Below are 13,520 nucleotides of genomic sequence, written 5' to 3'. Positions count from 1 at the left end.
TTTGAATAACTTTTGGGGAGAACTATTAGAATAGTTTTCAGCTATCGATGTAATTGAAAATAAATTTCCTCTTATTAAGGATTTAAAGCTAGAACAAAACTAGCCTGACAAAAAATGATTTTCTGCCAAGTAGATTCTGCCTCATCGTGACACAACAGAACACAGTACAACTGCCTCATAGGCTTTCCAAGGCTGCAAACATTTACGGCCACCACTTGTCAGTACTGGGGTGGTTTGTGTGTTGCTGAAAGGAGCATTGGTAGGGCAGTGGTTACGTGTTGGGTTGCAATCCGCATGGTAGGCAGTTTGAAAGACTGGGCTTTCTACTCCTATAAACAGTTAGTCTTGGAAACCTACAGGGGGTGTAGCTATGAGTCAGCATGGACTTGATGGCAGAGAGTTTGGTTTGGTTTGGTGATACTGAAGCGATGCCACCAGCAGCGTCAGCCCTGGTGAACAGACTGCTGTAGAACTTCCACAGAAAAACAGACTAGGAAAAGGACCTGGTGACCGACTACCAAAAGACTGGCCAGGGAGAGGGGACTTATGAAATAGAAGTATAGCATAGTGTAGTAGACTGAAGTATAGCATAGTGTAGTAGACTGCCGAGATGAGACCCTCAGATCGGAAGGCATTCAAAAACTAAGTGGGGAAAATACAAGTTGCCTCCGAAAGCAGAACTCGGCGTAATGATGTGGATGGAGTAGAGCTTTGGGACCTTCATTTACTGCTGTGGTATGACTCAAATAAGAAGAAACAGCTGTAAACAAAAAGACGACAGAGGTGTAAACATCCATTCACAATCAGAAAGTTAAATGTGCAAAGTAAATAGATCTAGGAAATTTGGAAGTTGTCAAAAATAAAATGGAACACTTGAAGACTGATATCCTAGGTATTAGTGAACTGAAATGGACTAGTATGAGCACCTTGAGTTGGACATTCAGGTGGTCTACCTGCCATGACAGGAATAGCAGATTTCAACAAAACAGTATCACATTTGTTGTCAAAAGGAATATTTTTAAGATCTACCGTGATGTACAACTCTTATCAGGGACAGGGAAATATAGGTATAAGGAAATCCACTTACTATGACTAGGACATTAACCACAATTGTCAAAGATGAAGAAATTGAAGGCTTTTACCAATTTCTGCGGCCTGAAATGAATCAAGCATACAGTCAGGAAGCCTTGTGCAAAAATGACGTGGGGGTGATATTGAGGGCTTGGGGAGGCACTATGTCTGACCTCCTCTGACTTCATGAAGGGGAAGGCAATCACACTCATGAGTCTCAGGCTCAGTCCTATGAGGCAGAGGTCAGACATGCCTCCATGCTCCAACTTTCCTTACCAATTCCTCCCTCCCACAGCCCTTTCTACTTCTCTGCTGCGTTTGCTAATTAATTGCAACGACCACACAGAACTCGCTGATTATACTCACATTTGTGGGGCTTATTCAGGAAGTTAACAGGTTTCAGTTTGAGATCAGAAGTATCCAGGGTACAATTATTTGGGCAGGGCAGCTTCTTCTCTGCCATGCCCATAATAAGCAAGCCAGTCTCTGGTCTTCAGCCTTTCAGCCCCACAGATCACTGACCTCTGCCTGGTCCAGGCAACGTTACAAAGCTCTTTGGGCAATGCTGATAAATAGCCAAAGAACTCTCCTCTTCTCCACTCGGCCTTAAATTCAGGCCAAAGGCATTTATTTGGCTCTAGCTTCATGGGTAAGCAAACGTAGCTTCCCCGATTAAGTGACAAGAGTCATTCTACTCTACAAGGGAACTTCCAACCCAAAGGGACTCAGCTTTGTTTGCACCATGCTCCAGAGACCAAGAAGACCACCACTCTATCCCATGCTCTGGCTCTGCTGCTGCTGCGCTCTGCCACACCTCTGGTGTCACATTTTTCTGTTTCCTAATCAGAAAGTTCAACACACAGGGATCTCAGGTCACTTAGAGAACTAAGGTAGGCTTAAGGCAAACCAAAGTATTTTTCAATTGACTCAAAAACTGAACAAGGAATTGCAAAAGAATTGATGCCTTTGAATTATAGTGTTGGCAAGAAGACTGAGTGTAACAAGGACTGCCCAAACAAGGCATAAAACTTTCTTATGAAAGGTACAGCTCCTTAGAAGTGAGGCCAGTGAGACTTCATCTTGCTTACTTGGGCACACTGTCAGAGGGGAACTGTCCCTGGGGATGACATGTGCCTACTGTAAAGTCAGGGGTCGGTGGAAAAGAGGAGCCCCTCTAACAAGGTGGACTGACACAGGGCTGCCCCAGTGGGCTGGGTCCTAGCAACAACTGTGAGGAAGGCTCTGCGTGGAGCAGGGCCTCACTGTCTTCTATGCAAGGTTTCTAGGGTTGACGGCAACTTCACAGCACCTCACGGTAGTAACTACAACATATCTTTAGGGAAGCAGATGTTTTAGAACTTGCCTAACAGCCTGTTTTAATATCAGCACTGCCACTGGACAGCTATCTATTTTACTTAAACCCTTCTCCTCAACTTCCACATGTGTAAACCTACCTCCCAAGGCTGTTGTAAAATGCTTTAACACAGTGCCTCACAGTAAGTACTCCAACCATAACATTTTAATAATGTCATGTAATAAAACTTTTACGATCATGGAAGAAAAAATAGGGACAACACCAGAAGTCATGATATATGGTATGGAGAACTGAAAATGCGGCAGCAATTGAAAATAAACTAGATTAATGGGACCTCCTAAAAATGAAACACATAATGCTCAAATGCTCCACCAAAAGACTTCAAAGAGTAAGAAGGGAACTTATAGCCTTGGGGCAATGATATAGCGGACAAGGGTCTGCCTGTGGTAGGGTAGGCAATGATATAGCGGACAAGGGTCTGCCTGTGGTAGGAAGCCCAGTATTGCCAGATTATAGAAACCAGGTTTACTCAAGGATTCTAAGTTTATTTTCACATGCATGGAAAAGGAGTACTGTGGGGTCTTTCCTCTAACGACCATCTCCCCATTTCTTTGTTTTCACAGCATACCTATAGGCCGAGTGAAACGGTTTTGTTTTTCAGACAGACACTGGGAAAACAGTTTTGTTTTAACAAAGATTGTGCATATTACAGTTTCACATTTCTTTTTTTTCCTCCAACGTCTTTATTTATTATTTTTTCTAGTTTCACATTTCTAGAGACTCTAAATCTCGAGGAGATAGGCCAGGTTTGCAGGGGTTGGTTCTTAGTGAAGGGGGAAAAAAGCCTGGGGAAGATTCATTAACACTCAGGTAAGAATTCGGTTTTTGACTTAGTATCCCTGAGAACTGGTGCCTGGACAAAATCACAGATTCTTGGGAGACAGGCTAGAAGGGTTTAACTTACGGTCACAGCTGTGGAGGACCAATTAAGCTATGTCTAAGACACACTATATAATTGTTCTATGATTCTTCTAAGCTATTTTCCATCATACAATAATAATGGGTTGACTCCAGTTCCCCCAACATAATCTCTAAAATTTATAGAAAACTGCAGCAGCAAGGAGACAAACAATCCTAACCTATTAACTTCCCAAATAAACCTGTATAATTGTGAAAGAAAAAAAGGACAAGAAACAATCCAATTCTATTTTCAAACTATGTTTTGTGCATTCACTTGATTTATAGAATGTAACACAGTAGATTGTTGTCTGGAAGCATTGGTATTTTTTCTACTGTTCAGTTCCTCTCAATATTTTTGCTGCCTCTACTCACCAATGGGTAGTTCTTCAAACACAGTAAGGCAATAGTCAAGCATTAAAATGTCTTTCTAACATATGTTGGGAAGTATATGCTATACCAGTGGTTCTCAACCTTCTTAATGCCACAACCCTTTAATACAGTTCCTCATGTTGTGGTGACCGTCCCCCCCAACCATAAAATTACTTTTGTTGCTACTTCCTAACTGTAATTTTGCTACTGTTATGAATCGGGCAACCCCTGTGAAAGGGTCGTTCGACCTCAAAGGGGTCGTGACCCACAAGATGAGAACCGCTGTGCTATATACCATTGAGTGCAATATTGGAATTGTACAGATTCTAGATGTATTAGAAAATATTGCTGAAAATACAAAATAATAAACCAAAGGAGAAGCTGACTTTTGCCAACTAAATACAAACACTAGAGTATTTATGTTGGCTATGTGGAATAGTATCAGCAGGCTTCAAAAAATTTGTGGAAAAAATGGAATTGAAAAATAATGGTATTTTTTCCCCATAAATTTTTGAAGGCCCTGGTGGCGTTATAGTTGTGCATTTGGCTATTAACTGCAAGGTCAGTAGTTCAAAACCACCAGCCACTCTGAAGGAGAAAGACCAGGGTTTTTACTTTCGTGAAGAATTATGGTCTTGGAAACTCAGAGGCAGTTCTACCCTGTCCTATAGGGTCACTATTTGTTGGAATGACTCAATGGCAGTGAATTTGAGTTTTTTATATATTGCAGTGTTTTCTTCAGACAAGTCAAGCACTCCAAGTGTGGTAGTAACATAATTGCATGCCTATCAATCAGGTCACAGCTTGGTGGTGCCTCCTTGTGGGCATGACCTTCTCATAAGGAGGGCCCTGGGAACCTCCTGCCTAGCTCTTTCTGCCTTCACCTTCCTGTTGAAGAGCCTTATGGAGACCTGCTAGAGCCCTGTGATGTTTCCACCACCAATGGATCCACAAGACTTTGCACCCATCTGACCTATGAGCTTCCTGCATTCTGCATCATTGTATGTAGTTGTGTGAGTCTGAAGAGAGACTTAATGGACTAGTAATGGACGTATGGACTTGATCTGGACTGGGATATTTTCTTGATATATAATTACTTCTTGATATAAAGCTCTCTTACACATATACAAGTGTCGCTGAATTTGTTTCTTTGTTAGGCCAGCCCAACACACCAAGGTTCTGAAGCGATTTTAAAAGCATGCACAAATCTCCAGCAGTCATTAATCACATAATTTAAGAGAAAATTTTGAAAATTTGAAAGCATAACAAAACAAATAATGCTAAATATTGATTGCCAAGCAGTTCACTGTCCAGGTTTTAGATAGGAGCAAGCAAATGAGGGAAGTATCCCAGAAGTGTCAGAGATAAATTCATGTAACCACATGATACAACATCGACACATTGGAATCTCCCATGAAAAGAAAGGCAAAAGTGTTTTAAGTTCAAAGAGATTTTCCTTCTCAAATAAAGTTGATACATACACCTGATGATGACTGCATGAAGGCAGTCAAGAGATTAGTGCAAGTCTATCCCAATGACTTAAATACTTTTTGGTCTGCCATGAGCACTGTGCCTTTTTAAGAACTCCCTGTATGGAATCAAATTGACAGGAGCAATTTCAAAGACTACATAGGATCCTTAGGAGCGCTTGCGTTGAGGTTGACCAGGGAGAAATAACTCGGAAAAGGAGGGAAAACTTGCATAACTCAAAGGCTATAATTAATGTTATCATATTGTATAGGTGGAAGCTATTAAGTTGGTCTATGCTTTGGTATGTATAGTCTCAACAATAAAATAAAATTTAAAGGCAAAGACCCCCAACATTTAGGGAAAGAACAGTTTTAGCAAAAAACAAGGAAAGCAGCTAGCAAATCTCAACTTGGTCAGTAATCAGGCTGCAGCAAATGAAAATTTATACACCAGTGAGAAAAAGAACTCAATCCTCCCTCATTGAAATTCTCACACTCTTAAGATTGTTCCTGAAAAGGTTTTTATAAAACCTTGGAAAGCCTGTGTGCTGTAACCTGAGTGGCTTGGTGCTTTTGCAGTCCAACCTTCGAGGATCAGCGTACACAGACTGGTTGCATCAAGAGGCTCCACTCTAATGAACACGATAGGTTACACACGTGATACGAATTCAGACCTGAGAGTTCTGGTGGCACAGTGATTTAAGCGCGGCTAACCGAAAGATAGGCGTTTCAACCCCAACAATCACTCTGGGAGGAAAAAGTTGAGGAGGCGGCGGGCTGCTTTTGTAGGAAAGATTACCCAGCGGAGTTAACCCTAGGGGGCAGTTCGACTCTACCCTGGTTGATTCTATAGCAACGGGTTTTGTTTTGTTTTACCTCTGGTCGTTCTGAGTCGGGGCCTACTCACCTTCAGTGTATAATAGGCAATTTAAAAACAACAGCAGTATGCCTCGAGGACATGGAAACGGCGTCATTTCACAGTCTCATGACAAGAACTCACGGCACAACGCCAGCGGCGGAGCAGCTCCCTCCGGACGGGAAAAAAGGACGCGCCGCGCAGCCTTCTGGGAGCTGTAGGCAGCGGTGGGCCGCCGCTAGTTCACTACCACTCCCGGCAGGCTTTGCGTCTCTCCACCTCCCTCTTGGCGCATGGCCTGCCGGGAGGGGGCAGGTAGCTGGCGGCCCGGTCCAATGGGCGCCGGCTCCCGAGAAGAAGAGGAAGGAGGTGGACTCTGGGCCCCGTCCCCATTCATTGCCGCGGCCGGCTGGGCTGGGGTCCCGTCTTCTTGGGAGCCATGGAGGCGCTAATTCCTGTCATCAACAAGCTCCAGGACGTCTTCAACACCGTGGGCGCCGACATCATCCAGCTGCCTCAGATCGTCGTGGTAGGAACGCAGGTGCGAGACGGGGCTGGCGTTCGCCCAGGCCGTAGCCCCGGGCGCGGGCCTGCTCAGGGCTGTGGCGGCGTCCGCTCCCAAAGCAGCCTTTGCGGCCTGTGGGTCGAATGTGCTGCTGGTGGCCCCGGGGCACCTCGGGCCCTGCCGCGCCTGCCCGCCTGGGCCCGAGGACTCGGGGTCCGGCCGGGACACGAGGGGCGGAGCTGGCGCGGCGGGCCCCGCGGGCCTCGGGGAGGACGGGTCGGCTGGCGGAACTGGAGCCCGTGGGGACCGGGCGCGGCTCTCTTGCGGGCCGCCGCTTCCAAGGGCACCTGGGGGACGCGGGGTGCTCGCGCCATCGCAGTGGCCTCTCCGTGGGCTGGCTAGCCCCATCTTGGGTCGGGGTAGCAAGACGTTAGTTCCAACCCTTTTGGGCTTCCCCGATGAACCCGGGTGGCGCAGTGGTTAAAGCGCTCGACTGCTAATCGAATCCACTAGTCGCTTTGTGGGAGGGAGATGTGGACCGCCTGGCCGGTGGGGTCACCAAGTAGAACCGACTGACAGTGGAATGGGCCGCGGTCAATTTTGAGCCGCTGGGTTGGGGATGAGTCCGCCCTTGTGTAGTCGGAGTCTTCCTGCTGTGGGATCCCTCCAGGTTTTGAGAATGCCCAGTTTCCAGTGTTTCTGTTAAGGCTGTGGTTTTTGCCTTCTACTGTTTTGTGATCAGGGCCTAAATTGCGTGTAAAGGTTTTCCGCACTTCTCAAGTTGGGTTCCGTAGGGATACCGTGATATTTTTGTATATGCAGAAAATGTTGAGGAGATACTGTCTAGCTTGACAGAAGATGTTTACATTTCATTTACCTTGCTTACTGCTTTCCAGGGTTATGCAGAATCATAGGAGAGATATTTTTTGGAGTACTTCGTATGTCGATTTAAAAAAAAAATCATTTTGGGGGGCTTGTACAACTGATCACAATCCATACATTGTGTCAACCACATCCGTATATTTGTTGCCCTCATCATTCTCATTTGCTTTCTACTGGAGTCCTTGGTATCAGCTCATTTTTTTGCCTCCCTCTCCACCACCCTCATGAACCTTTGATAATTTATAAATTATTATTTTGCCATTGTCTTACACTGTCCGACGACGACTCCCTTCACTCACTTTTCTGTTGTCCGTCCCCCAAGGAGGGGGTTATATGTAGATCATTGTGATCAGTTCCCCCTTTCTACCCCACCTTCCCTCCACACTCCCAGTATCACCACTCTCACCACTGGTCCTTAAGGGATCATCTGTCCTGGATTCCCTGTGTTTCCAGTTCCTATCTGTACCAGTGTACATCCTCTGGTCTAGCTGGATTTGTAAGGTAGAATTGGGGTCATGATAGTGGGGGTGGGTGGGTAGGAAGCATTTAAGAACTAGAGGAAAGTTGTATGTTTCATCATAGCTACACTGCACCCTGACTGGCTCATCTCCTCCCCCTGGCCCTTCTGTAAGGGAAGGTCCAGTTGCCTACAGATGGACTTCGGGTCTCCAATCTACATTCCCCCTCATTCACAATGATAAAATTTTTTGTTCTTTGATGCCTGATACCTGATTCCTTTGACATCTCGTGATCACACAGTCTGGTGTGCTTCTTCCATGTGGGCTTTGTTGCCTCTGAGCTAAATGGCCGCTTATTTACCTTCAAACCTTTAAGACCCTAGACACTATATCTTTTTCTTTTTTTTAACATTTTATTAGGGGCTCATACAACTGTTATCGCAATCCATACACACATCAATTGTGTAAAGCGCATTTGTATATCTTTTGATAGCCAGGCACCATCAACTCTCTTAACCACATTTGCTTTTGCACCCATTTGTGTTAGGAATCCTGTCGGGAAGGTGAGCATCATGGAATGCAGTTTAATAGAAAAAAGTATTCTTGCATGTCGATTTTAAGTGCTTTTAGTTTCTTTTCAATTGAAGAAGCCCTGGTGGAACAGTGGTTCAGCCTTCGGCTGCTAACCAAAAGGTAGGCAGTTTGAACCCATGAGCCACTCTGAGTTTAAAAGATGTGGCAGTCAGCTTCCCCTAAAGAATTACAACCTTGCAAAGCTTATGTGACAGCTGTACTCTGCCCTTTAGGGTCACTATGAGGATGAGTCGAAATCCACACCAAGGAAATGGATATCTTTTCTATTGAATATATGGTTTCCTCATTTCTACAAGGTGCATTGTAACATCTCACAAAATTAAAGTGTCATATAAATATTATGAGAAGGAACGTATGAATTCCAACTATAATAGTTTATATGCAAACACTAGAAACCTTGGAAACCATAGATATCCTGTTTGTTTGTTTTTTTAATAGTTAAAGCAATCAAAATTCTTTCAGAAATAAATTTCCTTTATTTGCTTTACCTGTTGGGCTACTCACAACTACAAGTTCAGCAGTTTGAACCCATCAGCCACTATTTGATAGAAAGAGACTTTCTGCTCCTGTAAAAATATGTAGCCTGGGAAACTCACAGGGGCAGTTCTGCTGTAGTCTGTAGGTTCTCCTGTAGGGTCGCCGTGACACAATGGCAGTGAGTGAGTTTTCATTGGCTTTAGGATTGGTGTAAAATCTGCTCAATCCTATCTGTATATTCTAGAGTAATATCTGTAATGCTTAATATTTTTAATGATGTTTGGAGACCCTGAATCATCAATCGGAATAAACTAAGAACAGTATTTAGATTAAGCATATTTTGTTCACTGCTGTGTTCGTATCTCTTGGAATTGCCTGGAGCATGTACTACGTGCTCCATAAATATTTTGAATGACCAAAGCAGATAGATGGGCATTTTTTCCCCAACACATTTTAGACAGTATGGGGGTTGGGGGACGTGGGGGAGAAAGAGACATGATTTCTCTTCTTAATTATTTATCCTGTATTTGAAAAATAAATGAATTTCAGTAATCTTAAACATCAACATGCATATACTGGTCACTTCAGAGGTACAGTTTTTAGTAGCACCTGTTCTTAGTTTTCAGAATGGTGGCTCTTTACTGTTCAGTACTAAAACCCAGTTGTTATTGAGTTGATTCCAACTCAAGATAACCCCATGTGTGTTGAAGTAGACCTATCTATGTTCTATTGAGGGTTCAAGAGCAATTTTTTTTTCCAGTGGCAATTTTTCAGAAGTATGTCACCAGACCTTGCAGTTTTCTCAGATATCATTGAACTCCAGCCTTTGGGTTAGCAGTCTATCAATTTAACCATTTGCACTACTCAGAGTCTTTCTACCTCTTACCTCCAAATTTTGCCAACCAACAGGTTTACTAGCACATGTGCACAGCTTTCAGAATGGTGGAAATAAACTCTGTTTTGTGTAAGTAAAATTCTTTTTTTAAACTATGCTGACACATTATATTCCTGATTGTTTTACTGGTTCATGATGAAAAGCTCTGAGAATCTCTTAGAAGTATAGGGAAAGTTTCTGACCGGAGCCTTTTGCAGCTAAGAAATACTTTCAAGGTACTCCTAAAGAAGATTTAATTTTTAACATGTATTCTAGTGTCATTTACAAAAATAGATCACGTAATAAAAGTTCCACTGTCTTAAAATGTCATCTAGTTACAGTCAGCAAAATATTTATGTTAAGTGCCTTGGAGTTGGTTCTGACTCATAGTGATTGTGTACAACAATGAACTACTGCTCTGTCCTCACAATTACGTTTGAGCTCATTGTTGCAGCCACTGTCCATTCATCTCCTTAAGGTCTTTCTTGAGGGTCTTTCTCTTTTTGATGAGCCTTTACTTCACCAAACGTGGTGTCCTTTTCCAAGGACTGGTCTCTCCTGATAACAAGTCAAAAGCATGTGAGACAAAGTCACCACTGCCTTCATCTCTTAAGTAGGATTCTGGCTGTAATTCTTTAAGACAGATTTGTTTTTTCATTTGTCAGTTGGTAGCACATTCAACTTTCTTCTCTAGCACCTTACTTCAAATGCATCGATTCTTCTTCCAGCTTCCTTGTTCATTGTCTAACTTTCACCTGCCTATGAGGTGACTGAAGAAACCATGGCTTGCGTCAGGCACACCTTAGTCTTCAAAGTGGCACTTTTGCTTCTCAACACTTTAAAGAGGTCTCATGCAGCAAAACTGCCCCATGCACTGTTTGATTTCCTTATTGTTGTTTCCATGGACATTGGCTGAATCTAAGGAAATCCTTGGCAGCTTCAATCTTTTCTCCATTTATCATTATGCTGCTTACTGATCCAGATTTCAGGCTTTTTATTTTCTTTACATTGTGTTATGATGCATACTGGAGCTACAGTGATTTTCATCAGCAAGTATTTTAAGTTCTCCTTACATTCAGCAAGCAAGTTTGGGTCTTCTGCATATCACAGGTTGATAATAAGCCTCCCTCCTATCTTGGTGCTACATTCTTCATAACGTCCACCTTCTTGAATTAATTTCTCAGCATACAGATTGAATAAGTATGGTGAAAGGATACAACCCTGATGCACACTTTGTGATTTTAAACCACACAGCATTGTCTTGTTTTCTTGTAATGACTGCCTCTTGGTTTATGTACAGGTTCCACATGAGCAAACTGAATGGTCTGCAATTCCCATTCTTAATGTTATCTATAGTTTGTTATGACCCATGCAGTCAAAAGCCTTTGCATAGTCAATAAAGCACAAGTAAACCTTTTTTTTGACATTTTCTGCTTTTAGGCAGGGTTCATTTGATGTCAGCAATGACATTTCCATATCTTCTTCTGAATCATTATCTTAAGCAGTTTACTGGCATGTGATATTAATGATATTATTCGATATTTTCTTTCATTCTATTGGGTAACTTTTCTTTGGAGTGGAAACAAATACGGATCTTTCCAGTTGGTTGGCCAGGGAGCTTATCTTCCAAGTAGTTTGACATAGACAAATGAGTGCTCCTAGGCCTTCATCAGTTTGTTGATATATTTCAGTTAGTGTTTGTGAACTCCTGGAGCCTTGTTTTTGACTGGTGCCGCAGTGCAGCTTAGACTTCTACCTTTAGTACCACTGGCTCTTCATCATATATTATGTCTTAAAATAGTTGATCATCAGGTTTTCATTCAACAACTCATCCAACGTCCCACTATTTTGCTGTTTTCATATTTTTTTGCCCCCATTTCTCTCTTGTTGGATGTTGTTTTCCCCTTTACTCAAATGACACATGTTATTAATCATAGCTTTATTATGTATTGTTTTCTTCCTAAGTGGGCTATTTGTTAATTTTATGTTCAACTTTTGGAGGAACCACCAAAGTTTTCCACAACAACTGCACTATTTTACCTACCTACCAAAAATGGACAGATATTCTAATTTTCCCACATTCTTTCAACACTTGTTAGTATCTGTCTTTTTGATATCACACTGGGTGTGAACTGATAACTAATTTTGGTGTTAATTTACATTTCCCTAAGGAGATATGATGTTGAACATCTTTTCATATGCTTGTTGGGCTTATTTGTGTTTTGATTTTTGAATTGTAAGAGTTCTTCATATACAAGTACTGGGATAAATCATGTATTATTGCTAGGCTTCCAGTTCATACATGCATGGTTTTATTTCATATAAAATATGCTTTAAAATGCCTCTGCAATCCTTGATGGCTACAGACAGTCTCTCACTAATACACTTGTCTTAGTCTCATCTGGGTCCTTTAAGAAAAGAAAAAAAAGGCCCAAACAAAATGGTGGCTTCTGAGGGGATCGTTTAGGCCAGTCTTAAATTAAATTCATGGCAGAAGAGTCACTTCAGAAGGCTTTGGTGACTGTTTTTTTAGGGGGTGGATTCTGCAGGGGTGTTGATAACATTTTCCTGAAGGACTCAGGATGATTGTACGGCTTATTGTAAAGCCATTTGAAGAAAGTGGGAAACTGCTTCGGTGAGAAAAAGGTCAAGGAATTTGCGGTGAGGAATTTTTTTTACATCTTGACAATTCACTTGCTCACTCTTCAGAGTTATCAAGGGCTATTCTATTAGAATTTTTTAGAGAAACGCTTACCCTATATAGCCTTGATCTTGCATCTTAAGACTCCTTTGTATTCCCTCAAACCCCTGAACATTTAAAGGAACCCGATTTGAGTCCCTTAAGGATGTCCAAACTGCCAAACTGCCCCATGTTGATATGGGGCAGGAATCAGAGAGTACAGAATTGTTTGAGGAAGCGTTAAGAGTTAGAAATAATTGCCTTCAGCAATGTATTGACCTAAATGGAGAATATGCTGAGAAGTAATAGCTTCACATTTTTTAATTTAATGAAGTTTCTGTGATTTTGTCAAGTAGTCTGGTGGCACTAAGGGTTAAGCATTTTACTGCGAACTACACAGCTAGCACTTCAAAACCCTCTAGCTCTTCCTGAGGAAGAAAGATGAGGTAGTCTGCCCCTGTAAAGATTCATAGCTTTGAAAATTCTAAGGTCTCTGAGTTGGAATCAACTTGACGGCTATTGGTATGATTTTGTAACAATTCTTTTTAACTTACCCTAATATTCTGACGACTAGAAACATATGAGATACATGATTTCTAAATATATTCTGTGGTTTATACATGAATCAAGAAGTAGTAGGTTGACCAGAACAAGATAATACAGTTTAAAGTCAAGAAAGTATGCATCAGGGTTGTATCCTTTCACCATACTTATTTAGTCTGCTGAGCGAATAGCCAGCAAAATTGGACTAGAGGAAGAACATCAGGATTTAAGGGAGGCTTAATAACCTGCAATATGCAGGTGACACACCGTATGTGCTGAATGTGGACTTCAAGCACTTGTTGATGAAGATCAAGGATCGCAGCCTTAAGTTTGGATTTCAGTTCAAAATCCTCACAGTAGACTTAATTGTGACCTGATAAATGGAGAAGCAATTGAATTTGTTAAGGATTTCATCTTGCTTGGATCCACACTCAAGAGGCAACAATCAAGAGACCAAATGATGCATT

General features: G+C 42.2%; 1 protein-coding gene and 1 long non-coding RNA gene across 10 annotated transcripts in view; one reads left to right on the top strand and one right to left on the bottom strand.

Moving 5' to 3' along the window:
• LOC123522414 overlaps positions 1-6,202 on the bottom strand; it is an 85,100-nt gene extending 78,898 nt beyond the window's left edge. For both annotated transcript variants that reach the window (XR_006680681.1, XR_006680682.1), the window contains exon 1: positions 6,061-6,202. This is a non-coding gene — a long non-coding RNA (uncharacterized LOC123522414). The remainder of the gene's footprint in view (positions 1-6,060) is intronic.
• Positions 6,203-6,381: 179 nt separating this feature from the next.
• DNM1L (dynamin 1 like) overlaps positions 6,382-13,520 on the top strand; it is a 47,308-nt gene continuing 40,169 nt past the window's right edge. For 5 of the 8 annotated variants that reach the window (XM_004700016.3, XM_004700015.4, XM_045296395.1 and 2 more), the window contains exon 1: positions 6,382-6,581. In XM_004700016.3, the coding sequence (XP_004700073.1) occupies positions 6,480-6,581 (102 nt within the window). In that variant the 5' untranslated portion in view covers positions 6,382-6,479. The remainder of the gene's footprint in view (positions 6,582-13,520) is intronic. The other 3 variants (XM_004700018.3, XM_013003947.3, XM_004700017.3) reach the window with 1 other exon arrangement.

The sequence above is a fragment of the Echinops telfairi genome, unplaced genomic scaffold (assembly GCF_000313985.2).
Source record: "Echinops telfairi isolate 266 unplaced genomic scaffold, ASM31398v2 ScPeMD7_7406;HRSCAF=8444, whole genome shotgun sequence".
Classification (NCBI taxonomy): Eukaryota; Metazoa; Chordata; class Mammalia; order Afrosoricida; family Tenrecidae; genus Echinops; species Echinops telfairi.
This window is presented reverse-complemented; position numbering and strand designations above follow the sequence as displayed.